The sequence below is a fragment of the Apis laboriosa genome, unplaced genomic scaffold, assembly GCF_014066325.1.
Source record: "Apis laboriosa isolate Shangri-la unplaced genomic scaffold, ASM1406632v1 scaffold204_cov149, whole genome shotgun sequence".
Classification (NCBI taxonomy): domain Eukaryota; kingdom Metazoa; phylum Arthropoda; class Insecta; order Hymenoptera; family Apidae; genus Apis; species Apis laboriosa.
Window position 1 is genome coordinate 256,291 of NW_025222299.1, and position 27,590 is coordinate 283,880.

Consider the following 27,590-nt stretch of genomic DNA (forward strand, 5'->3'; position numbering starts at 1 on the left):
GTTCGTTACATGTTTTTACGCATTATACGGATTTACGGAAAGTGTTCGTTCGAAGCATTTATCATAGCGGGGAATGATTGATTTATGGATTTATTTGTGAAATTTATTCGTGAAATTTTTGGAAATTTTTTTTTCATCGCTGCAAGTAAAAAAGCAGTTAGATCGGATCTGGATATTATATGTGTAAGATCGAAATGTTAAAAAACATCCGTAAATATTTGAAAACGTATCGTCCTCTAGTTTCGATGATTTTTTTTTAAATCCAAATCCGATATAAAACGAAGATTAAATGGATTTTCGTTCGATCTATCAATTCACTTTGATCCTAAGCTTGTTTAATTTCACTTTCAAGATCAAAATTAAAAAACTCGTTCAACTGTTACCCCGATTTAATCTAATCTGAACGATCTAATAAATCTTTATAACTTTAACGACGCGATATTTAAAAAATCACCGAGATCGAAGGAAGATTCAACGTTTTTTCGATGATAAATAATTTAATACTTGAATAATTTTTGCGTATATTTATATAAAAAATAATACAAAAAAAAATGACGCATTAAACAATTGAATTTTAATATACGATCAATCATTACGTCGATTCGTACGTAAATACGCGGTACGTATTTATTAATGCGTATATATACGCACGCGATACGTATTTAATAACCGTACGTATGTATACACACGCGATACGTATTTAATAACCGTACGAATGTATACAAACGCGGTACGGGAACGTTCGTTCTCCTTGGGCTCGACTTCGATACGCGTACAAAAACAAAACAAAGTTTCGGGATACGGTCGTCCTCCAAATTTAGTCGTAGTATATCCGCCGTCCCGTTAACATCGTCGTCTTATTTCTACGCGTCGCGAAATTTTCTTTCCGTTTTTAACGCTCATCGTGCTTTTTTTCGATCCTGCATTCGTTTTCAACCACCATCTGCACCCACGCGGTTCAACTCGTGCTTTCGCTGTATTCCTGTTGGTGAAGATTAACCCGTTTCGAGAAAGGGAACATCTTTTAAGTATTAATTCTAGTATTAATTAGTATTAATTAGTGTTTAAGAATGGAAATTACTCGGATTACTCGTGGCGTGTTGGGGGGTAATTTTTTAATTTCCTTTTTTTTTATCGGTATCTTATTATCGCCTCGGTATCTCTATCGTTAGGGCTGTGCTGTGTTATACACGCGTATCGTTCTTCTATCCAACGCGTGTACGAGGTATTACGGGTCGAGATAGCCGTGTAGTAAAATATTACATCGTGTTCACGGTCGATGGTGTTTAACGTTGATGGTGTATAACGAGCGCAAAACCGTGTGAAGGATTTTCTAGTAAGCCGTAGGACAATTCTGCGTTCCCCAGGATTCGTGTTCTAGTATATTCGTCGAGTTAGCGATAGTTTCGTCTTCTTTACGCGTAACGAAAGATTCCGTTTCGCTTAAAAACGATTCTCTCGGCTAGTAGGGTGTAGGTGAAGAATGTTATCGCGTCCGAAGTGGTAACATTCCAATCTTTTAGTTGTAGCGATCCGAGAGAGGAGAGAGGAAGGACGAAGCGACCATGTGGACAATTCGTTTGTTATATATATATGCGACTTTTAGTTATTATAGTTTAGAAATTAAGTCGAATTTCGATTAGATTAGATTAGCTTAGATTAAGTTAGATGATCCAGAGAAGAATGAAGATTTTTTTTAATTCCAATGTTAAATACCATTGATCATGAACACGATGTAATATTTTACTACACGGCGTACTTATTCGCGATTTCGTGGATTTTTAACAATTTTTTTTTTTTATCTACGCGCGACTTTAGTTATTATAATTTAGAAATTAAGTCGAATTTCGATTAAATTCGATTGGATTAAACTAGTTTAAATCAAGTTAGATGATCCAGAATGAAGAATTTTTTTTTTTAATTTTAGCGAACCTGTTGGCGATCACGTGGATTTTCAACAAATTTTATATAAGTGCGACTTTTAGTTATTGTAGTTTAGAAATTAAGTCGTATTTCGATTAGATTAGATTAGTTTCGATCAAGTTGGATGATCCAGAGAAGAATGAAGAATTTTTTTTTAATTTTTTTTTTAATTTTGGCGAACCTATTGGCGACCACATGGATTTTTAATAATTTTTATATACGCGCGACTTTTAGTTATTATAATTTAGAAAATAAGTCGTATTTCGATTAGATTAAATTAATTTCGATCAAGTTGGATGATCCAGAGAAGAATGAAGAATTTTTTTTTTTGATTTTGGCGAACCTATTGACGACGACATAGATTTTTAATAATTTTTATATACATGCGAATTTTAGTTATTATAGTTTAGAAAATAAGTTTTATTTCGATTAAATTCGATTAGATTAGATTAGTTTCGATCAAGTTAGATGATCCAGAGAAGAATGAAGATTTTTTTTTTTAATTTTGGCGAACCTATTGGCGACCATGGATTTTTAATAATTTTTATATACGCGTGACTTTTAGTTATTGTAGTTTAGAAATTAAGTTAATTTTCGATTAGATTCGATTAGATTAGATTAAATTAGATGATCCAGAGAAGAATGAAGATTTTTTTTTTTGATTTTGGCGAACCTATTGGCGACCATGGATTTTTAATAATTTTTATATACGTGACTTTTAGTTAATGTAGTTTAGAAATTGTTAATTTTCGATTAGATTCGATTAGATTAGATTAGTTTCGATCAAGTTGGATGATCCAGAGAAGAATGAAGAATTTTTTTTTTAAATTTTTTTTTTGGCGAATCTATTGGCGAGCACATGGATTGTTAACAATTTTTATATACGCGCGACTTTTAATTACTATAGTTTAAAAATTAAGTCGAATTTTAGAAGTTTGTTAAATTTTTAACGCGATACAAATATCTCCCTTCTTTTTTTGTTGCGAAAAATCTTAGAAATCAAAGATTATACATAGATATACATATCTACATGTACATCTACGTATAATAACAAAATTATTCACATTTTCGGCTAATATTAATTCTTTACGAATAATTATATTCCAAAACACGTTTGAACGCGTTTCAAAGCGATGATTCATCCGCTACGCGTCTTAGAAAATAAACAAATACTCCAGAAACGATTCTAGGAAAAATTCGAATCAGCGTAGTAGCGATAATGCCGATAAACAAAACGAGAGTAAACAAGATCGCGAAACGAAAAACCACTCGTGATGAACGCTCGCACCGACCGGTATTTACGCCGTTCCTGAAATCCCTGATCGACCATTTAAAACCCGAGTCACGGTGATTTCCTCGTGGCGTACGTGTTTTCCGCGAAATCGATCACTGCCCCGGCTCAAATTGCCTCGTCCACTCCTCGATAAGCGATACGCCACTTTTTCTCCACCGCGGCAAACATAGTCGGTTGTTATTTAGAAGTCATTAGGACTCGTTACCGTTGCTCGCTCCCCGTTTATCGGCTAATTGCGTGCACGATCGTGCATCGACTCGGTGCATCCATAAACGGCGCGCACACGCGACCGTTTTGGTATTTGAGCCAATCCTTGCTTGATAAACCAAGATGTCGAAAACTCGAAGATTGTCGAACCTATATGTATAGGGAAATAAGAATAGTCCTCGAAAGAACGTTGATGAAATTGTTGTAGGCTTTTCTTCTTTCACCTTCTTTTCTAGAGAATCTCTTCTAAAAATTCTAATTCCAATCGCGTGAAATTTGCATCAAATTCCAATAGCAATAAGGTTTAGAAATCGTTTAGAAATCGCGCTTCGCGTTCTAATTGAAATAGGAGCGACTCGTTCGACTCGTGATTTATGTATCCGCGATGGATTTAGGATGGAGGTCGTGGTTGGATTTATCGAACGAATCACCGAGGAAGCCTCACTACTTTAATTAGTTGCCGGCCTTAACCCTTGTTAATCCCGTTGGAATTTTATGTATTTTCCCGTTTAGACGAATCGACGTCATGTCTATCCAGATTAGAGGTAATCTAATCACTTCGAACTCTTCCCTCTACTTCTTCTTTTTCACTCTTTTCGAAAACGATCATTGCAATGCAATTTTCGATCATCGAAACGAAACCTTTCAATTAACTCCCTCTTTTCACACTCTTCCTTGAAAGAAAGAAAAATTTGGATGAAAATTTAACGTTTCCATCGTTCTATTATTCTCTGATATATTAGTTGTTTCGAGATCGAAACGGAGATCGGTTTTTTCGCGAAAAGAGATTCGATTCTCGAAGAATGAAAAAAAGAAAAATTCGAATGAAAATTTGTCATTTCCATCTCTGATATATTTCTTCGCGAGAGAGTAGATTCGATCCTCGAAGAGTGAAAAAAAGAAAAGCTCGAGTGAAAATTCCACATTTCCATCGCTCTATCGTTCTCTGAGATATCGGTCGAATCGTTTCGAGATCGAAACGAAGATCGAAACGGTTTCTTCGCGAGAAAAGATTCGATCCTCGAGGAGTGAAAAAAAGAAAAATTCGGATGAAAATTCGTCATTTCCATCGTTCTCTGATATATTTCTTCGCGAGAGAGTAAATTCGATCCTCGAGGAGTGAAAAAAAGAAAAACTCGAGTAAAAATTCCACATTTCCATCGCTCCATCGTTCTCTGAGATATCGGTCGAATCGTTTCGAGATCGAAACGGAAATCGGTTTTTTCGCGAGAAGAGATTCGTTTTTCGAAGAGTGAAAGAGAGAAAAACTCGGATGAAAATTCGACACTTCCATCGCTCTATCGTTCTCTGAGATATCGGTCGAATAGTTTCGAGATCGAAACGAAGATCGAAACGGTTTCTTCGCGAGAAAAGATTCGATCCTCGAGGAGTGAAAAAAAGAAAAATTCGGATGAAAATTCGTCATTTCCATCGTTCTCTGATATATTTCTTCGCGAGAGAAAAAATTCGAGTGAAAATTCCACATTTCCATCGCTCTATCGTTCTCTGAGATATCGATCGAATAGTTTCGAGATCGAAACGGAAATCGAAACGGTTTCTTCGCGAGAAAATATTCGATCCTCGAAGAGTGAAAAAAAGAAAAACTCGGATGAAAATTCGTCATTTCTATCGTTCTCTGATATATTTCTTCGCGAGAAAATATTCGATCCTCGAAGAGTGAAAAAAAGAAAAACTCGAGTGAAAATTCCACATTTCCATCGCTCCATCGTTCTCCGAGGTATCGGTCGAATCGTTTCGAGATCGAAACGGAAATTGGTTTTTTCGCGAGAAGAGATTCGTTCTTCGAAGAGTGAAAGAGAGAAAAACTCGGATGAAAATTCGACACTTCCATCGCTCCATCGTTCTCCGAGGTATCGGTGGAATGGTTTCGAGATCGAAACGGAGGTCGGTTTCTTCGCGAGAGGGGAGATTCGAGGAGTGAAAGAGAGGGCGAGAACGAGAGGGGTAACGATTTCGAAAAACGTAAGGCAAAGTGGATAGCAGCGGCATCGAGCTACCGCATAATACTCTAGAATTACGAGTCACGTCCCGGGGGCATCCGAACGTTTCCTCTCACGCACCCGAATCTCCTGAATCGAACTCGAAACTTCGTCTTTAATGGCCGACGTAAGTGCATACGCGTCGAAATTACGCCGATATCGAAACTCGCTCGCCAACAAATTTTTCATCGTACGAAAGTATCGGCACGCTTCGATTTAATGTTAAACTCCTCTGAAATTTAAATATATTTGTTATCAATTAATAGTTAATACAAGAATCGTTTTATTGACATAAGAAAAAGAAAGCGTGGCAATATTTTCGTTTCATATTCCAAATAAATTATCCATCCATTGAAAAATCTAATCCAAAGGGGAAAAGATGGAATCCCCAAAAACCCTAAAAACCCCTTGTTGATCACGTCCTTTTAATTACAACGAAAGCGAAGAAAAATCGCTTCGATAAAAAATTCACGAAAGAAAAAGGAAAGGGTGTGTATATCGATACATTGAAAAGTCATTTGTCACTCCTCCCCTTCCCCCTCCTCCTTCTCCTAAGATGACGCTTGAAGAAATTCATCGCCGAGCCATTCATCTCTCTAAACGCATCCCTCGCCTGCTACCGCTACTCGTTGACCTTCGCTCGGATCGCGAATAAATTTACTTAAAAATTCGTGGCGTGAACGGCAATGAAGTCCGCTGTTGAAAAGTCGTTGGCCACCCCACACCTGATAGGCGATAGTTCAGAAGAAGAGGGGACTCGCCGGGGGATCCGTTCGGCCGTCGTGGCGCCCGAGGTGTGGTCGGCGCCTCCGCGGCGAGAAGGCGCCGAGTCACTCGAGAGGCGAAGCGTGTACACGGAGCAACAAAAGTTTAAGCGGGCACTTAAGAAGCCGGCTGACAGAAGCGTCACTAATTTTCCCCGTCTTTTTGCGCCTCCCTCCTACCATCCCCTCTCTCTCTCTCTCTCTCTCTCTCTCTCTCTCTGTTTCTCTCATCGAAAATTCACGGCGATAATCGTGGCACGCGTATCATCATCGTCGTCATCGTCATTCTCCTCGATTAATTAACCCCCCCGATTCGATCGTCGGTATGACGATACATTTTCTTTCTCAGCAATTACGGTTGGAAACGGTTAAGAATCATTGTTGAGAAGGGAAATAAATATCGTGGAGAAATTGGATTTTTTTAGATCGGATTTTGCGAAATTACGTATTTTTCTTCTTGTTTTCGTAACCACGCGAGATACGATCGTGAAGGTATTTATCTCTTTGTTGTATCATCTACAATTTAAATGTAACGATTCGAGGGGGGAAGATTAACAGGTTAGATCGGGGGTTGGATTTCGGTCGCTAGATGGGAAACGATTCGAGGCCGGTCGCAATTAGATTCGAGGGACTGAATAGTAGCCAGAGAAATGTCGAAACGGCCGATTTTTGGACGTCTGTCATTAACGGAGCACGGTCGCCACGGTAATTGACAGTCTAATGGCACGGTTTAGAGACTTTGCCCCCCCCCCCTTGGCGTTTTTTATTTTCTTCTTCTTCTTCTTTTTTCTCCCTTTCCAACCTCGTCTCCAAGGAGGAGAGGTTGGGAGATTCTCATTAACGATTCGCCTTCTTTGAGCGGCCGATCGGCCGCCCGTCCGAGGTGAACGGGGGCGCAGAAGTCGCGCAGTCATCAGTTGTGGGTGTTTCGAGGCTAATCACCCCAGGAGGGAGGGACCCTTAACAACGGGGTGAAAATCGGCGTGAAGCCATTTCTCGAGGAAATTTTAGATTTTGGAACGAAATTTCTTTTCGTGGAAAGTGAGGCGCGTTCCTCGCTGCACTTTCAACCCTTGAAAAAAGAAAAGGTTGAGAGAAGGGGTTTCTTTGCGAAGGGGTCTCACTGTAAATATTCCTTTGTACAGGGAAATTTACATTCTCTGGAAAATTCGGTGGAGGAAAGACAAAAGGAAGGAAGGAAGGGAGGGATTAAGGGATTTGTTTCAATGACTCGGTATTAAAATTCAAGTAGCTAGTGGAGTTTAATCGAATTCGCTTTGATTAGAATTCTTCTTTCGTTGCTTTTGAGAGGATTATTCAATAGTTGGAAGATTTCTTTTTTTTTTCTTTTGTTTTTTTTTTTTTTTTTTTTNNNNTTTTTTTTTTTTTTTTTTTGTTAAATGGGAATGCGAATTTTTCGAAAATTTCCCTCGAATCGAAAGAGAATACGGGATCTTCTTAATTTTTTCTTTTTTGCTCGATGTTAAATAACTGGATCTTCGTGACTAACGAGCGTGATGATCGAGGAAAGATAGGGAAGTATCGAGACGAAATTGCAGGCGCCACTGAATGACTCGGTGGAAACCGTCGTCCGGATACAAAGGATGCCGCTAAAGATCCTAAAAATCGAGTCTCCTACCCCTTCCCTTTCTTTTTTCCCCTCTCCATCGAATTCATCGAAATTTTTAATTTTCCAACATTCTCTTCTTTCTTTCGCCCTTTTTAAAATATCCAAATAAATCGTTTGATTCTCGATTTATTCTCGAAACGAGGTAAAGCTCGTGAACGATCTTTCCAAAAGTCGAAATTATTACTCGCATCTCGATGAAAAAAAAATCCCCTCCCAAGAGATTTTTTTTCCTTTTTTCCAAAGGATCATCGTTCACGCCGCCGTGATTACGCCAATACGCCTTTCGACGTTTGCAAGGGAAGGGAGGAAACATGACTTTCGAAACGTTCTCCGCGATCCTTGCGTTTAACCACGTAAACAGCCCCTTTGTTGGCCGCCGCGATTTCCATTTACGAATTCGACACGGCCTGTCACGAAAACATTTTTGCCGCCGCGCCACTACATTTCGCCCAAACCCGGAGGAGGAGGAGGGGCACCGCATCCTTGGATTGACACGCACCGAGTAATCGATCTCGATCTCGATTTCTTCCGATTCGCTTTTGTGTAAAACAACCAGCTATCGATCCGCGCGTTTCTTCCCGTTGCATGGCAATCTCGATTGACGAAGAACAAGGATTCTCTGTCGAATTTGTTTGTTACGCAAGATCATAGATAATCATTAATTGGGAAGAGTTTTTTTTTAAATTGCGAAAACCGATTTCGAAGGAAGGAAATTCAATCCCTTCGAGAAAATGGAATCTCAATTCTCTCAAGATTGATGAGACAAAGCTCTTCTTCGATATTCGTTTACCCAATTTCGAGCGAAGCGATCAAATTTCACTCAAAGGAAATTTTCGTCTTATTTTTGAATTTTAAAGAATAAAATTCGAGAAGATATTATTATTATTCGATCAATATCGTGTCGTTGGAGGGATTGATCGCGAGGAGGTTGTTTACGAATCTCTCAAAGATTATATCTCCATCCCCCTATTTTCACTGGGCAGTGATCTGTGAAACGGATCATAAGTTTCCTCGATTGTGTCGATCCTACCTTCTGTTCTGGTACCACGTCTTCACTTGGGTGTCGGTCAGTTGCAACTTGGCCGCGAGCTCCATCCTGTCCTGCACGCTCAGATATTTCTGCCGCTCGAAACTCTTCTCGAGGGTCTGAAGCTGATGATCCGTGAAAGCCGTGCGCGCCTTCCTCTGCTTCTTGCTCTGCGCCGAGCTCAGCGTGCTCGACGAGGAACTCTTTGGATCGTCCTCCTTGCCACCTGGAAAATATCGCAAATGTTCCATTAAATCTCGCATTATTTCGCGACATTGAATTCGCGTGATAGCAATATTTTACATATATTCTCTTGGACCCATTATTCCAATTAAACACGGTTTAACGGTGGAACGTTTATTATTTTATAAATTGAATTCGATCTTTATTTTTTCGATTTTTCGCGAGAAAAAGGGGGAAAAAGGACAGGCCTTCCCTCCTTTTATTTTAAGATAGAAATATCGTCCCAATTAATCGAATTCAATTTGTTATAATATAAAGAAAAACTTTTGTTCGAAACATTTCGTTGTCGTAATCGTTAAAATCTTTTTAAGTCAGGACGAAGGAAAAAAATAAAGGAAAACGCGGTGGCGGAGAAAAAGGGCAGGCCTTCCCTCCTTTTTATCCAACGAAGAAGATAGAAATATCGTCCTAATTAATCGAATTCAACTTTGCGAATTTCGTTGTCGTAATCGTTCAAATCTTTTTAATTTGATAATTGAATTCGACTAATTGGGACGAAGGAAAAAGATATAGAAAAACGCGATGGCGGAGAAAGAGGATAGGCTTTCCCTTCTTTTTATCCAAAGATAGAAATATCGTCCCAATTAATCGAATTCAATTTTACGAATATAAAGAGAAACTTTCATCTTCCGTTCGAAAGATTTCGTTGTCATAATAATAAAGAAAAAAATATAGAAAAACGTGATGGTGGAGAAAAAGAGTAGGCCTTCCTTCCCTTTTATTTTAAGATCGAATTCAATTTTACGAATATAAAGAAAACTTTCATCTTCCATTTGAAAGATTTTGTTGTCATAATCGTTGAAATCTTTTTAAGCCGAAAAAAAAATAATAAAGGAAAACGCGATGGCGGAGAAAAAGAATAGGCCTTTCTTCCCTTTTATTTTAAGATCGAAATATCGTCCCAATTAATCGAATTCAATTCTGCGAATTTCGTTATCATAATCGTTGAAATCTTTTTAAGCTGGGACGAAGGAAAAAAATATAGGAAAACGCGATGGCGGAGAAAAAGGATAGGCCTTCCCTTCTTTTTATCCAAAGATAGAAATATCGTCCCAATTAATCGAATTCAATTTGTTATAAAGAAAAACTTTCATCTTCCGTTCGAAAGATTTCGTTGTCATAATCGTTGAAATCTTTTTAAGCCGAGACGAAAGAAAAAAATATAGAAAAACGCGATGGCGGAGAAAAAGAGTAGGCCTTCCCTCCTTTTTATCCAACAAAAGATAGAAATATCGTCCTAATTAATCGAATTCAACTTTCGAATTTCATTGTCATAATCGTTGAAATCTTTTTAAGCCGGGACGAAAAAAAAAATAATAAAGGAAAACGCGATGGCGGAAAAAAAGAATAGGCCTTTCTTCCCTTTTATTTTAAGATCGAAATATCGTCCCAATTAATCGAATTCAATTCTGCGAATTTCGTTGTCATAATCGTTGAAATCTTTTTAAGCTGGGACGAAGGAAAAAAATATAGGAAAACGCGATAGCGGAGAAAAAGAGTAAGCCTTCCTTCCCTTTTATTTTAAGATCGAAATATCGTCCCAATTAATCGAATTCAATTTTACGAATATAAAGAAAACTTTCATCTTCCGTTCGAAAGATTTCGTTGTCATAATCGTTGAAATCTTTTTAAGCCGGGACGAAGGAAAAAATTAAAGGGAAAGGCGAGACTGAGAGTCGAAGATCTTCCTCAAAGAGTTTGTTTTATCGGGCCTCGTAAAGGGGAGGTAATCGATGGCAGCACGGTTTTTGCCGGTCCCTGCATGGCGATCACGGCCGCCTCTCCTCTCTATCGGCGGAGATCCTTTTGTTCTACGTGCTCGAGTCCGCGCAGCCGTGAGCCGATTGGCTGGTATCGCGGATTGGACCACGCAGCCGCGTCGAGACGCCGCAAATTATCCCTCCGGTTCGCCGGCACCCACGGAGAGGGTGGGATTCCCCGAGGAAACCGATTACACCCGATACACGCGTCGCCTTGCTCCCCCTCCCCTCCCCAGTTCTCCACTCATCTCCCCGCGAATCTCGTTAACGGGCCGCCTCCTTTGTTCTTCCTTTTTTCTCTCTCTCTCTCTCCTCTCCTCTCCTCTCCTTGGTGGAAACACGCTCCTGCTTCAGTGGATAGAATTGATAGGCTATCGCGTTCCAAGATTTTGGATTGGAATTCGAATTATAAGATTTCCCTCCACGTTGAAGAAAGCGTTCGTTCGTGATTCGAGAAATAAGATCAGAGAGAGAGAGAGAAAGTAAATTATACGAAACAATTATTCAAACAAGTTGGAATAAAAATAATCAACGTTTGTGATTATTCTATGATAAAAATATGTAGAGGAATATTACGATACAAATACTTTCCATAATCCTGGATATCAACTCTCTCTCTCTCTCCCTCTCTCGAGGATATCCCCTTTCAGAGACGCGTTTCATACCTACCTAAATTTTATCTATTATCAATCGACGTGGGGGGGAGGAGGAAAAAAGGCGATACGGCGGAATTACAGTGGAAAGGGTATCCGTTCCGGTGTAAAACCGGAGGAAGAGGAGAAGAAGGAGGAGGAGAAAGATCTCGAGGTTCGAGGGAATCCCCGTCGGGGGACCGATCGCTCTCTTCCCCCCTCCCCTCGTGCACCCCCACGGGAGAGACGTTGCGCCGCGCGGCCTTCTAAAAAGGACTGTCTAAAGGACCGTTGTCGCGAGCTCATCGATTGGAACGGTCTCTCTCGTGGGTGGTGCGGAAGAAAACAGGGTGGAGGGATGCGAGTAAGTAAGAGGGAGAGGAAAGAAAAAGGGGGAAGGAGGCGAGAGTGGTAGAGAGCGGTGGCGGTGGAGGGGGTATGGAGCGAGAAGGAGAGAGAGAGAGAGATATATATATATATATATATATATAGAAGCGCGTTGGAGAGGGACGACGTGTTGTTGCAAGAGTGGGAGGGAGAAGAGCGAGATAGTGGAGAGAGAGAGAGAGGCAGTGGATTGAGTTAACTCGAACGAAAGCGTGGCTCTTAGCCTCCGTTTGATCGGCCAGATTCGCTCGAACGGATCCAGGGGCCTGGGTCCGCCATGTTGAAAGATGGCCGACGATCCCTCAGGAAAAGCTCGCGGAGGAATTTCATCGTCGAGGTCTGGACTTGGAGGTCGAGTCGCGGGATGAGCGAGGGGGATGCGGAGACAGATGGAGGCAGGGGAGGGGGTAAAACGGAGGTTGGAAAACTAAATTTACTATGTGATACACTTAGAGCTTGGGTCTCGACCAACGTAGCTTCTCTCTCTCTTCAATTTTTTTTTTCCAACAACACTTTCGCGATGTTGGAACTTTTTCAACTCGCTCTCCTTCTCTCGAAACAGCAGAGAGTTTCGAGTAACTCGAGAACTATCGCGAAACGGAGTCTCCTTCTCTTCTTTCTCCGTAAAAAAAAAAAAAAAAAGAAAGAAAAAAGCTGCCTTTTCCACGTTTCTTCCACCGCTTACTCCCACGACACGTAGCTTCGTATCTTCCTCTTTATACCAAGCCTTGTCCCCCAGCTTTGTACGTTTCACTTTGCCTCCTCCTCCTCCTCCTCCCTCTCCTCTCGATCCTCTGGTAATAGGAGTCGATGCTCTCGAAGGAGATTCTTCTTCGCGTATGGATTGAAACGTATGACAAAATTGTCGAAGTGAAAAGGGGCCGATCTCACTTATATTTCTTCTTATATTTTTCCTCGTCTCTTTCCGATCGATCATCGGTTTAATTCGATGAAAAATGAAGTAGGGAGTCTTTCTCTCTCTCTCTCTTACTACTTTTCAAGAAGTAAACCCGAAAGGATTCATTTTTCTTTCTTTCTTGTCTACGGTGACGGTAGTATTTCTTTTTGACTTCTTTCCACTACCTCTTACGTTACAAGATGCCACGAGTCTCGTGTACACTTCTTTTCTCCTTCCTCCGAGATACTTTGGAACAAACACCGTATATCTTGTTATACTCCATGCTGTCCACGTATTTTCCATAAACTTTATTGTTTTCGTGAGTTTCTTTCAGGGAGGGAGGGGATCGAAACTCTTCTAGATTATTATTTCGTAAACTTTGTATTATTTACGATATGTGTGGAATATTCGAAATTTAATTTTCTTTTATTTTTCTCCAACAATTTATCGATATTAAAACCCACGGTTACAATTATTATAACGTAACGATAACGTGATCTCGTGATCTCTCTTAATCTTGGAAAACGAAAAAATTCTGAATAATACTGCGTCAAAAGAATATCGACAAAATATTCCGTTACAATATACGAGGAAAGAAGAAAAAAGGAACTCGCGTTGAACTATCTCGCGTAAAGATAGAAGAGAGATTGTTTCCACGAATTCCACTTACTGATCGCGCGCAATTCGGATAGATGGTCGCAACGGAGTCGCGTTTCGTAATTGCATCGTAATGGATATAAAAGAAGGTGGAAGGGGGGAGGGTGGAATAATAATATAAAGGCGTGTATATATACCGGATATACGGAGGAGGAGGAGGAGGAGGCGAGTGGAAATTGTCGTGTTTCGTGTGCGTGGAACGGAGAGGGAAAACGAGGCCCTCGCGTGCTACACAGCTACAATGTATGGAACATAAAAGTGAGATTAACAGGATGTTTATCGAGCAATTATTCCGTGGTGCAATTAGTGCCAGCACGTCCACGAGGTATCGTCTTCGGGCGGAGAGAGAGAGAGAGAGAGAGAGAGAGAGAGAGAGAGAGAGAGAGAGAGAGAGAGTCCAGGGCAAAAATGTTGCTTGGCCGCGTTTTACAACGAAACGCGACACCTGCAGGATGTACAGGCGATTACCGCGGAACGGACATAACTCGGGCGGGTTGATTACGATTGCCCCTCGGGGGAGCGACCACGCGTTATTTTTCAACGTTATCGATTAAATCTACTACTTGCTCGGAAGCATCGTGGGATTGGTCTCGGGGAATTTTCGAGTTTCGATTAGATTGTCCGGGGAGGGGGGTATAAATTACATTATAGGCGGTACCTCTATTATGGGATTATTGAATTCATCGGTAAAAGACGTTCGTCTTTTGTGTTACATCGATTATTACTATATCTCTTCTTACTTTTTCGTTGTATCGATGATAATTATCCGACAACGCGTAGGTATAATATGGGTGTAATGCGATTCATTGTAAATAATTCTTCGTTTTATCTCTTCGTATTTGCGTACGTATCGGAGAAAGGCGTAAACGTTATCTTATCTTAACGGGATATAAAAACGTTGAGAGATATGAAAAATTAAGAAAGATTAGGCGCGATCGTTTTTTGTATCGCGGATTGTCTACTTTGCGGTTTCCTCGCGTGAATTCCTCGTTGAATCGTTAACGTTATCGCGCGTTTACAACAACGAGCTCCGCGGGTAAAAACGCACACCTGCGAACTAGTTACCCGCGGAGTAACTACGCGACGAAATAAAGCAATAAGCGAATGAAATCGTGGCTACCGGCGCACAATGGAGGACCTCTCCAACCCTTCCGCGCCGCCCCCACACGCCCCTTTCCGCCCCTCCCGTCTTTCTTCCCTAGCTCTATCCTCCACGGACCATAAAGCGAAGCGAAGCAACGGTTTGCGAAACTTTTATTATCGTTGCTTTTACGATCTGTCCGGGTTAAATCTCGAAACTCTGCTCGTGCACACGAGCAGTCGACGAGTTTCCCTCGTCACGACGAGATTTTATTCTCGTCGTAAATGGGCGATCGTTAACAACGAGCTATCCAAAGATCGGAAACCGTTTAGTCGATCGCGTNAAAAATAGTTTACCTTTGATATCCATTAATTCTTATTAGGATTTACACGTTTGTTGCAATAATGTTAATCGAAGAAATTTTTATTATCAATTATTGACAAATGATATAGAGAGAGAGAAAATACTTGTCCCTTTGATAATTGAAGGATTACGAATTTATTAACCGCATTCGTTATTCGCAACAAACGTGGCATTTGGTTGAGTGGGAAGGGAAACGTTTAGGAATTTAGCTTTCTCTCGACTCGAGTCGCACACCCCTGTCGCGCGTTTTCTTATAGTTTGCCATGCGCTCTCTCACCCTCTCGCCCATTGTGTACAAGGGCGGTGGTCCCCGATGGGGGTAGAATCTGACCCCTCTTCTGTATTGTGTTACCGTGTCGCCACCTTTGGGGGTCGGGAACATCGGGGGATAATGTTATATAGGGTTAACGTTTTATTGCCTGCCCACTCTATTTCCACTCACCCCGGACAGGGGAGGGGGGAGACAAACTCCAGGGGGCGAGAATTTGAAAAACAAACTATTACGGTGCCGAATTAGTATCCCATCCTTTTCCTCCTCCTCCTCCTCCTCTTCTTTTCTCAACACTTGTCATTCGTCAAAAATCGAGAAATCAAATAACCTCGTTCGAAATAATTTTTAAACCCGCCCAGAGATATAAGTAACGAACGAATAACGATAAACGATTTTGCGAATGTTATGTAAATTTAAAAAGAAAAGAGGAAAAAGAAAAATTACAGAAGAAGAGACACAGATTTACTGCTCACTCTTGACGTTCGAAAATCGTTGGAACGAAAGGCGCACCACGTTATTAATGCGCGTGTATGAAGGGGCTGTTGAGCTGTTTTGTTAATATAAAGTCTCCCGGCGGTTTTTAAAGGGATCCGAACGAATAAGGACGGGGAGGTGTCGAGTGTCGGGTTTGTACAATGATCTGTCTTAGCGTGGAAACATTATAGGGAAAAATGCAATCGGGAGTTACTGTCAGATCGAATTATGCGAGCCTAAGGTTTCGCGGGGTGCATAACGAGGCGCGTTTCTCGAATTTCATCGGGCGCATTCCGCGTGGCCGGTGAATAGGGATACGCGACTACTGCACCATGCATGATCGTTCCGAAGTAATTAGCTAGGACACCGGAGAAGTTTTACGCAGTTTCCATCGACCGCACATATTTTTCTCCTCTCCTATCGTTATGAACCGGTATCGGTTCTGCTATAATATATCGTTTCGAATGTCGTTAACTATGTGCTAATAAACTCTGATCGATCTTTTAACCTTTATGTTAGAATTACCTGTTAGATCCAGATGGAATATACTATATAAAAGAAAAAAAAAAATAAATGATTACGTAATTTTACGTATATTTATACAATTTTCATCCGACTAGTAATACTAGTAATAATGGTAATAGTAATATTTCCTCCTCTTCGATCTGGAAAATTTACATAAATCCACCCAAGTGGTGGAGTGATTGGTAAAAATGTTAAGCATTTGGATACATCGAAAATGCGTAAACCTACTTCTTCTCATCGAAGGAATTAATCTCTATCGATCTGTTAACCTATAAAACGGGGAGGGGATTACAATCTACGTAAGAATCTAAATAGTGCCATTAACTAGATCAGCGATCTAGATGTATCAAGAAAAAGTGTATTTTCTTCTCTCTCTCTCTCTCTCTCTCTCAAATTTCGATCGAATGGAAGAAGGAAGGAAAAACATGGCGACGCGGAGATCGAAGGAACAAGATGGAGGATTGAACCGAGAAATTGGGGAACAAAGTGTGGAGCGCAGCTTATTGCGAATTGAATGTTAATCAAATATATATCGAAATTGAAAGCGACAGATTGATCGATTCCTAGAATTATCTCTAACAACAAAATAATTAAAGATCACCACTAGCGTCACAAGATATCCTTTCTCCATACATATCCTACTAACGTAATAAATAACAAAAGAAAATATACAATATTTCTTTCTCAATATTCTCAATATTTCTTCGTCAATGGACACTTTAAACGGAAGAAGCAACGCGGTGTTGTCCCCCCCGCGGCGAAAAAATTGTCGAATTATTCGGAATAATAATCGAAGGTCGATCGCTCGTTCCAGCCACGCCGAAACTCGGTCCTCGCCAAGGTCCTTCCCTCGGTCACGCGAAAGTCGTGTTAGCGACTCGCCAAGTGGCCTCCTGGAGCACTCGTCAACCGAGTTCCCTCCGGCGGGGGAGGGGGGAGGGTACACGTGTCCACCACTCGCGTGCACTTCTACTCGGTGGACACACTCGCTCGTACATCGATATCTCGTGATTGTGTGGGCGCGCCAAGGCGTTCGTGACCGTGCTCGCGTGTTAATTGGCGCTCGTGGTTGATACGTGGAAGGAAATTTGGGCAAACGGCGAGACGCCGGCGGGCGAATTAACCGAGGATCGCTTCGATAGGAACGGAGGGAGGGGAATACTCGTTTCCTGCGAGAATTCCACGTCCATTTTGATCTCGAGGAGGAGGAGGAGGAGAAACAATTTTAGATTTCAACTCGTAATTGGAGCAATTGAAAATATTCGGATTTGGAGAATATCTCTGTCTCTTTCTGGGGTTACAGAAGAGGTTCTCGCAGATATTAGAGGATTAATTCGCGCGTGTCCAGTGTTTACAAAGCGGCCGATCCTAGATTAGAAGGGAGTATGATTGATTACTCGAAACGGGTGGCGAAGTGGCTGGCTGTTTGAAACAATGGAACGATCTCATTTTTGGTCGGATGGAATGAACCGATCCTTGGAAATCGTCCACGGATATTTCTTCTTTTAAATGATAATTTAAGATATCTCTAAGATGATGAATCCGGTGGCCTTGAAAGTGCAACCATCGTGACGGCGCCTTTGCGCTTTGCGATTGTGTTACATCTGCTCGGAAAAGAAACAAAGTAAATAGGTCGTTATTTAAATCAAGTGTGCCTCGATGATGATAAAATTTTGCACGATTTAGAAAGATTCAAGATTGCGCCCGTTACATCTGCTCGAGAAAGAAAAAGAGAAAAGAAACCTCGAAGAAGAAGCAAGCTGAATAGTTGGAAATTCAAAATTTTCTCGAGATAAAATTTTATACGATTTAGAAGATGTTTAGAATAGGTATTATATTTAGAATAGATATTTAGAAGAGGTGTTAAACAATTGGGATCGTCGAGATAAAATTTTATACGATTTAAGATATTTAAGATATTTAGAATAGGTTATATTATATTTATTATATTTATATTTATATTATATTATTATATTTATATTTAGAATAGGTGTTAAATAATTGGGAACGCGTAGAAAATTACGCGCCTTCCACGTTACATCTGCTCGAGAAAGAAAAAGAGAAAAGAAACCTCGAAGAAGAAGCAAGCTAAATAGTTGGAAATTCAAAATTCTCTCGAGATAAAATTTTACAGAGGTTCAAGAGATGTTAAGAATAGGTATTATATTTAGAATAGATATTTAAACAATTGGGATCGTCGAGATAAAATTTTATATATGATTTAAGATATTTAAGATATTAGATATATTTAAGATATTTAGAATAGATATTATATTTATATTTAGAATAGATATTTAGAAGAGGTGTTAAACAATTGAGAACGCGTAGAAAATTGCGTGCGTTACATCTGTTAGAAAAAGGAAAAAAGAAAAAACAAACTAAATAGTTGGAAATTTAGAATTCTCTCGTCGAGATAAAATTTTACACGATTTACAGAAATTCAAGAGGTGTTAAACAATTGGAAACGCATAGAAAATTACGCGCCTTCCACATCTGCTCGAGAAAGAAAAAAGAAAAGAAACCTCGAAGACGAAACAAAATAGTTAGAAATTTAGAATTCTCTCGTCGAGATAAAATTTTACACGATTTAGAAGAGGTGTTAAGCAATTGGGAACGCGTAGAAGATTGCATGCGTTACATCTGTTCGAAAAAGAAAAAAAGAAGAAACAAACTAAATAGTTGGAAATTTAGAATTCTCTCGTCGAGATAAAATTTTACACGATTTAGAAGAGGTGTTAAACAATTGGAAACGCGTAGAAAATATGTATATATATATAAGAAATGATTGAATTGTTTCCCGATGGTCGATGGATATCGGATTCCTTCCATTTATTGTTCTTATGGATGATTTACTTTGGCTACTCGAGTATCGAGTCTAGACGATCGGTTTACTTTCAGTCGTACAATTTCTCAAATGCAATAAACAAACGTTGGCTCTTTAATGGTAGCGGCAAAGCGAGGTCACCACTGTCAACGCTGGGACGAGGTGGTTAAGAGGATTTCCGATCCTGAATCTTGTTAAGGGAACGTTGAAAACGAAGCGTGCGAATCCCAACGACAGCGGTGTAGTAGCCAGCCGACTGTCGTGCGACAGCTATGGAATGTTTAGGAAATCCTAACCTGATAATTCGTACTTTATTTACCGGCCAAGTATCGCGTATAATGATATTAGTCGTGGATAAAAAAAAAAAAAAAAAAAAAAAAAAAATTCTCTCGAGATATTCTCCATAAAAATATCTCGATCGAATTGAATCACGAAATTTCTTTGAAGGAGATTTGCATGCCGAAAATGCATATCACAAATGGAATATTGTAAATGATTTAAAAGCTTAAAACGAGATAAAGGAGAAAGTTATCGCTCCCCTTTCTCTTCTCTCTCGAGAATTTAAAGTTACTCCTTATCTTAACACGATCTCGTTTCGACTACACCCTTGATCTTTTTCTCCCTTAATTTTTCGACCACGAGAAATTTCACTTAACTCGACTCTCCGTTCGAACACCTTTCCCCCCCCCCTTCGAAAATTTCAACCTCGTCCTCGGGCCGCCCGATTTCACCCTTTTCGACGTTTCTATAAAAGACCCTCGATTATTCGGTGCACGGGATTAATCCTTGGCGGATAGAGAGGTGACAGCCGGCCCTCTCGTTTGTCCTCTCGTACGGGGCGCGAAAAAAAGAAGAAAAGAAGAAGAAGAAAGAAAATGGAGGAAGGACGAGAAGAGAGAAGGAAGGCTTTCGACTCTTCACGTTCTCGTGGAATTATTTCCTAATCCGCGCCGAGATCTAAACGGTTGCCAATCATTTCCGGTTCTCGGATTAGTCGCGCGCGAAAAGTTGCCTTTAAGTAAGGGCGTGAAACTGGCCCCCTTCCTGGCCAACAATGAGAGTCTTGGGCACGAATGCTGGCTTCGTAAGCGGATTACAAACGATTTGTACACGCGCCTCGAAAAACGCTCCTCTCTCTCTCTCTCTCTCTCTGACTTTTCTCGCCCCCCGTTTCGTTCAATATTTTGAGCCACGAGTTCAACGTCGATATGGATATCTCCTTTCGACTCGTCGAGCGAATTTTCAAACTTGGAAGCCGTTTCGAAGGGAAAAAAAGAAAAGAAAAAGCGAAGAATAAACGCGTAACGTGTCCCGTGTCGTTGGGGGTCAAAATTAGATCCCCATCCTTGTCGTTAAAAATTTACGAGATATGAATGGGGAAGAAAAACTCGCCAACGATTGTTTCGTCGGAAGAAGAAGAAGGGAAAAAAAAAAAAAAAAATCTACGATTGAGATACGTAGGAAAATGGTCGGGCAAAGTGGCGTCGCGCAAGCGTGTCCGACGGCAATTAAGCGACGACGGCGTTACCTCCTCTCGGTTAATTGGCTTTCATTAATTCTTTATTGGATTGAACGAGCAAGGTGGACAACGCCGCGTGTTACCTATAATTACTCCTGCTAGATTAGATTGCGCCCGCGCAAAACAGCTGCACGAGATAACGTCAACTCGACGTCAACGAATATACTCCCTTCCCCCTCCCCTTTTTTTTCCACTCCCCTTTCCTGTTCATATCAGACACCCGTTATCCTATTTTTTAATAATCGTCACGTAATCCTCGAGAGAGGAGACGAGATATTATTTGAAAACAATCGTCGAAGGAAGTTTGTCTTATTTTCATCATTATTCCCTTCTTTCCTCAGAAGAGAAGGGAAATTCTCGGCCGAGGGAAAGGGGGTAGTGTCGAAGAATCGCCGTGTACGGTCGTTGTAATTGCAAACGGCGTTACTCCTTCTAATTGGCCTTCGTTAATTCCTCGACTTCGGCAACGGGTGAGGTTAACTGATAACGGTCGTTACTCGATCGAAAGGAAAGAAAAACGCCACGATATCGATTTCTCGAGGATGCCTCGACATTAGAAAGAAATCGACTCGTGAGTCGATTCTTTAGAATACGTTGATGCACGAAAATTTGCATTTACGTTCAACTTGATAGAATAACGTGATCGATAGTAAACGATTATCGCCATTGTTGCGATTTATTTGAAATGGATGCGTGTAATCTAAGATATTTTCGATGCGTATTTCCAAATCGTTATGAGGCGGTTTAAAATTTTCATTGTCGATCATCGAAATAAATTTAGAAAGATTATCCAAAGCGTGGTACACATCCATCCAGTGGTTAAATTTTAAAAGAATCGAAAGGGGGAGGGAGGAATTGGCACGAGCAATGACCTCTCTCTGTCTCTCTCTCTCTTTGTCTTATATCGCACAGGCAGTTTGATTTACTCTCGAGATCGATATCGAGGGAAGAAACTCGCGAGTAGGATAATTGTTCGAAGCGGGATAAGACGTTGTTTCCGTTTTTTTCTTGTTTTTTTTTTTTTTTTTTTTTTGCGCGCGCGGAGGAAAACGCCGGCCAATTCCTCTGGTTCTCACAGCCAGAAGCAGTATTAGTGCCTCTAATCACGTAGCCGTAGTCATGCGCGTAATTGTTCTTAATGTCTTTTTTTCTTCCTTTTCTTTCTTCTTTCCTTGTTCCTTTTTTTTTTTACGAATAAAAATAAGCCGATTACGAAAAGTGAGTAAGTACGAGGTTAGCCTCGAGGAAGGAAAACATCGTGGCAACGATGATGGTAAGAGGAACGAAGGAGGGAATGTGTGTTTACACGCGAGAGAGGAGAGGAGAGGAGAGGAGAAAAAGCTGATGGCTGAAAATTGACGTTGGAAATCGTCTCGAGAACGGATTGGCGGATTAACCAACGGCGTTCCCTTCTCTCTCTCTCTCTGTCAATGTGGCAATCAAAAATGGAGGAGTGTCTGTCTCTCTCTCTCTCTCTTCTCTTTTTTTTGTCGTTAACGAATTGAACCAAGTGTAATATTCTTCCCCTTCGACGAGTTTTGGTTAAACGATCAATAATTTCGAGTGAAATAATAGTGAAAACAGGAATAATACCTCTTTCGAGCGATTACGATTGAGAATTAAGTAAGACAGGTTAGCGAAGGAATAAATAAAGAAGGATCTCGAGTTACGAGTTTTAAAACGGATTGAATTAAAAGAGGAAAGAAAGGAACGAGAACGGGCGGAAGTGTCGTAACGTGAGTGGCGAGCTTGGTTAATGATCGTTGGGGATATTCCATTAAAATCTCGAAAAAAGTCCCGCGATGGCGGCCTCTAATTAGGGGACCGAGGGACGGAAAAATCGTATTGGGATCGTTTTAAAAAAAGGAAGAAGAAGAAGAGAAAAAAACCGCCGCGTTCCGTGAAATTTCGAAAGCCAGATCGATCACGATGCTACATATTATTATGCTGACCGTCCTCAAGGGTCAATAGCCGTGAAGCATCGGCCAATTAAAGAGGAGAGGACCGAGGATAAACTCGCGGATAGACTCGTCCAGAAATGATGGAATGAATGGAAGGGAAAGCGTTGTTGGGATTTCGTTTCTTCCTCCGAATATCCGTTTTAAAAGATTCTCTTTCGATAAACGAACTTATTAATCTCCTCGAGTGAAATTTCCAGAGTGAAATGGCACTTTGAATACGAATCGATAAAAAAACCTGCGAGGTAAAAGATTCACTTGGTGGCCTCCCCTCGAAGGAAGACTGGATTCACTGGTGTAGCAGAGAGTTGAACAAATGAGGGTAACATAATTAAAGCGTTGGAGAGCCGAAGACCAATTTCGGGCCATTAAAATCCCTAAACTATGTCGGTTCGATGTGAAGGCGAGGAAGAGGAAAGACCCTTGTATCTCCCGGGAAATATCTGATTCCCGCGCACATTTCGTATCGTTTCTCTCGCCGAGCCTAACATCCGCCCCCATAAATGTCCTTGACACCTTCGTGAAAGTCCACGCGAGCGTGCGTGCGACGAACGAACCATCTCTCTCTCTCTCTCTCTCTCTCTCTTTCCCTCCTATTTCCCCCTCCTAGCAGCCCATCCCTTTACCCTCTACGTCTAGTAATCGGTCAATTAAGCGAGGCGGAGGATTCGTTGTGGAGAAAAGAAGGATGAGAAGATAATACGTGACGACAGGCCGCTTACCATTGGAAGTAACGGAAGCGCCATCGTGATGGCTGGCGTCGCTATCCTCGTCGAGGTTGCTGTTGTTCAACGATGTCCTCGACTGGTGCCTTACGCTGAGGTCCCTGGGCGTGGACGGGGGGCTGGCCGGTGGCTCTTGGCTCTGGAGGGCGGCCTGGTGGTGCATCTTGCTCGACGCGCCGCCGAGGATGTCGGTGATCATGAATCTGGACCTCTGGGGCATCGTGGTCGAGGACGCGTCCCCGCGCTCCAACCCGTTGTTGCCCGCGTGATTGTTGCTCCTCGAGTCGAGCCCATTCGAGAGACGCTCCACGCTCACTCCGTTCCTCTCCACGATGTTCTCCAGCCTGTGGGCCTCGAGGCCGGACATCCTGGTCAGGTTGAGGCCGTTGCTGTTGGCCACTGTGACGCCGCTACGTGCCGCCACGTGGTGGTTCTGGTGGTGATGGACGGTCATCACGGTACACGTAGGTGGTTCCTTCGGGCTACGGCCACCCGCGGGTGCCTCTGTCGCCACCCCAGGACTCGCCCGATACCTGGGAGACAGAATCTTGCCGACGGTTGACGGGGCGTAGCAAAGTCCAACTCCGAAAACTCGAAATCCCTCCGCCTATTCCTACCTTTCCTTCCTCTTGTTCTTGTTCTTCTTGTTCTTTTTTCTTCTTCTTCTTCACTTCACTTATTTATTTTCCCTCCTTCCAACACCTTTCTTTCCTCTCCTGTCCCTGTTCGCCCCCCTTTACCCGTGACATCCCTGTGTCATTCCTATCCTCGCTCGCTGTTCGATATTCGATATCCGATCCACGAATATATAATAATTATTATCACACTGTTTCTCTCTTCTCTAACGTCAACGAAACTCACGCCGTTCGTGTTTCGCGGGAAGACGCGATGTCGCGATGATCTCGTTTCGCGAACGTTTCTCGAACGGGAAAAAATCGGGGTAATAATAAATGGCGACCGACGCGCCTCGCGCTCGCTCCACCTCCACACACGTCTCCACCTTCTTCTTCTTCTTCTTTTTCTTCTTCTTCGTCGTCGTTTTCGTCGTCGTCGTCGTCCTCTTGTTGCCGGCAATTAAGGGGCGCTCCGCTCGCCTCCTTGGTTAATTGCTAATTGGCCACTTAACATAATTGCCGCGCGTAACAGCCAGTTCGTCGGCCATTTCCGCTCTGCTTTTTCCCCTCCCTCGCCCCTCTTCAACCCCTCCCCCTCCTCCTCGTTTAATTATCAATTATTATTCCTTTCACAACGAATGTAGAAGAGACCTCTCCTTTCCTTCTTTCCCTTTTTTCTCTCTTTCCCTTTTTCACGCGACAGCGCGTGGCCTGATGACGATAACAACGATAATCCGTCGTACACATACGATACGAAACACCCTGTGACGGCTCCAACTTCTCCGCGCTCTGATCCAGGTTCCAGAGGAGATATCCCCTTAATGGAACCGGTGGCCGAAGACGACGCGATTCCACGGGATCTTGGACGAGGCACACTCGATCATCCGACCGGTTAATCACTGGTGTCGCACCGCGATTAATGGACGGAGAGGCACAGACCGAACCGGTTATATATACTCTCTTCTCTTCTCTTCTCTTCTCTTCTCACCGAAAACTCTTCGAAAACAACTCTGTTGTCCTCTTTCCTTTCTTCGAAGCGAGGAAACAAAATTTGTTGGTCACTTTCGATCGTGTTCACCGTGCAACGATAGTCCAATCGGAGGCGGGGGGTGACATCTTCCTTCCTTCCTTCCTTCCTTCCTTCCTTCCTCCCCCCTTTTCGAAGCTAATCGATCCACGAAGCCTAGGATTTCGTTTCAATTAAGCCTTCGATTTCTCTCTCTCTCTGTCTCTCTTCCTCCCTCCCTCTCTTCCTCCTTCCCTTCCTCCCTCTCTTTCTCTCTCTTCTATCGGAAGAAACGCGCGCGCGCGCGCGCGCGGAAAATGGTCGAAAATTGGTGCGTGGAATGCGTCGAACTCGCGGCGAATAATTGGAGACGGGAAGAAAACGCGCGGCGGCGAAAGATCGTTTCGAGTGATGAAGGATTGATCGATCGTTGTCGAGAATCGTCTCCCGTGTAGAATCGGTTCGAGGCCGAGGCGTGCGTTGTGCATCGGGTTGCCTCGACTGATCTGCTCGCACTGAACGGGACGCCGACCGCCTCCGTTCCTCGTTCCTGGGCGGCCATATCGCCACTTCGGCACGCCCCCTGCTCCCCCCACCGCCGCCCGCTCGCGGCCAATCGGGGGGAGCGGCGCTAACGAGCCGGCCAATCGGCGTAACGGGGACCTCGGCGCCTCCGCTACGTGGCGCGGCTACGCCCAACTAATTTGAAATGTGTTTCAGCGGTAATTCGATATAAAATTGTAGTTAATATCTTTCATTATAGCGCGGCCCGGGTGGGAGGGAGGAGTCGAGAGCCGAGTCGCGCTTGGAACAGCGCGGAGAGCGCGGATGGAGGGGTGTCGAAGGGAGGTCGAGGGGGGTCGAGAACCGACCGAATCGGGGGAGGAGGGGACGGAAGGGGGGGCAGAAGAAGAAGGGGTTCGAAAGGAGGAGAGAGAGATTGATACGAAGCGCGCTTCCAGAGCTTCCACCGGAGCTCTCTCGTTCTCTCCTCTCCTCCTCGCTCGAGGAGGAGAGACGTGACCACCTGGAAGGGGGTTGAAGAGGCATCGAGGACGAAGGGTGATAGTGATGGTGGTGGTGGTGGTTGTGGTGGTGATGATGGTAGTGGTGGTCCTTCTACCGCGGATCCGTTCGGCTGCTTCTACTTGGGTCGTCAAGGATGCGGACCAAGGATGATTCTACTACTCTTCGCTCCGCACGAAACGAACTTTCCCAAGTTCGAACGTTTTTCCCCCTCCCCCCGTTGGACGATTTTAAGGCCGATTCTCGAATGCTTTTCGGCTAATATCGGTTAAAATATCGCGTTACGATTTGACTCGAAACGATTATTATCGGGCGATTCGATCGATGCAAAGATTAATAACTTAGGTAGATACGTATAGGTAATGATAAGAAGAATGGGTTAGGACAATTTTTTTGCACAATTTCTTAATTTCTCGTTCTAATTCTTCGTACGTTTTAATTTTAATTACGTATTTTGAATTTCGAAAGAATCGATGATGAAAAGGAGACAAGTGATGTTCTCTCGCGAGCGAAAAAATAAAAATAAGAAAAATTTCCGATATTCTTCTCGCGTCGTCTTCGCGAAAGAAAAGTGGTGATTGGAACGAGATAGGGGGAAAAAAGGAAAGGAAAACGAAACTTTCCCAACACCACCAAAAATTTCACCACCGGTGGATCAGTGAATCGGATCTAACGACCATCTGGTTCGAAGGTGTTTCAAAGCCTCCTCTCTCTCTCTCTCTCTCTCTCTCTCTCTCTCTCTCTCTCTCTCTCTCTCTCTCCGTCCCCCCTCTCTCCTTCTCCCTCTCGATGTCTGCCAACTATGCCCGCTCCAATTTACGTACGGTGTGTGTGTGTGTGTGAATGCTCTTTCTGGAATCTATTGGAGCGTTTCGAACGTGAAAATACGGTTCACGCTCGGAAACAATGAGCGCAAGCGTCGAGGAATAATTATAACAGCGCTCGCCTCGTATCGTCGACGAACGAACGAACGAACGAACGAACGAACGAACGAAATCGGATTAGACACACCGCGGTGAATCGAAATGGAAGAATTATAGAAATTAGGGTGGCATCATTTAATTAGGGGCGGTGGAAGCCGATAGGCGGATGCGTATTTACGCGAACGAGACCCCCATATGGCGTGCTGTGACAACGCGATTACGTACACCGTGTGTTTGAAAGTAGGATAGAAGAGTTTAATATATATGTATATATATATATATATAAAAAAAATCGATCGAATTAATCGATACATTACGTATCGTATAGTATTTATAGATAAAGCTAGTATTTTGTAAGGATTCTTTCTTCGTATCCGTTGACGCTCGATCGTTTATTTATTTATTTATTTATTTTTTTAAAACAATCAATTTTCTCGCTCCAAAAAACACTGAGATGATGATGAAATACAAAGATACGAGAGAATCTCTCTTCTTCCATCTTCCGTTTTCGACATAAATATATCTAAATAAGTTGAATAAGTGTAAAAGTAATCGCGCTTGAATAAGCCTCGAGGGAGAAAAAATTGCGAGCTTCGAACGAACTCGTCTCACCCCTCCTCTCCCTTTATCGAACAAATTACGAGGCCGAATCGCGGGCTAGGAAATGCTCCCGTCGTTAAGTGCTCAGCTATTCGCGCTAACTACGCTGCGTGACGTGTTACCATTAAGCGACGATTATTACACGCCGTAGAAAAGAATAACGAAACGTTATATCAACGTCCTCCCCCCTCTCTCCTTTTTTTTCCCTCTTCCACTTTTTCCTCCTCCTCCTCCTCCTCCTCCTTTCCTCCCCCACATT

The 27,590-nt window shown here is 42.4% G+C and overlaps 2 protein-coding genes across 2 annotated transcripts in view; one reads left to right on the forward strand and one right to left on the reverse strand.

Annotated features, from left to right (window-relative positions):
• The window catches only part of LOC122712674 (homeobox protein B-H2), a 33,418-nt gene extending 9,074 nt beyond the window's left edge, over positions 1-24,344 (reverse strand). Inside the window, exons 1-2 of the mRNA XM_043932480.1 lie at positions 23,160-24,344; positions 8,849-9,071 (exon numbers count right to left, since the gene is read on the reverse strand). Of these exons, the coding sequence (XP_043788415.1) occupies positions 8,849-9,071; positions 23,160-23,616 (680 nt within the window). The 5' untranslated portion in view covers positions 23,617-24,344. The remainder of the gene's footprint in view (positions 1-8,848; positions 9,072-23,159) is intronic.
• The window catches only part of LOC122712675, a 112,334-nt gene that overhangs the window by 37,562 nt on the left and 47,182 nt on the right, over positions 1-27,590 (forward strand). The gene's annotated exons all lie outside the window — the stretch shown is intronic.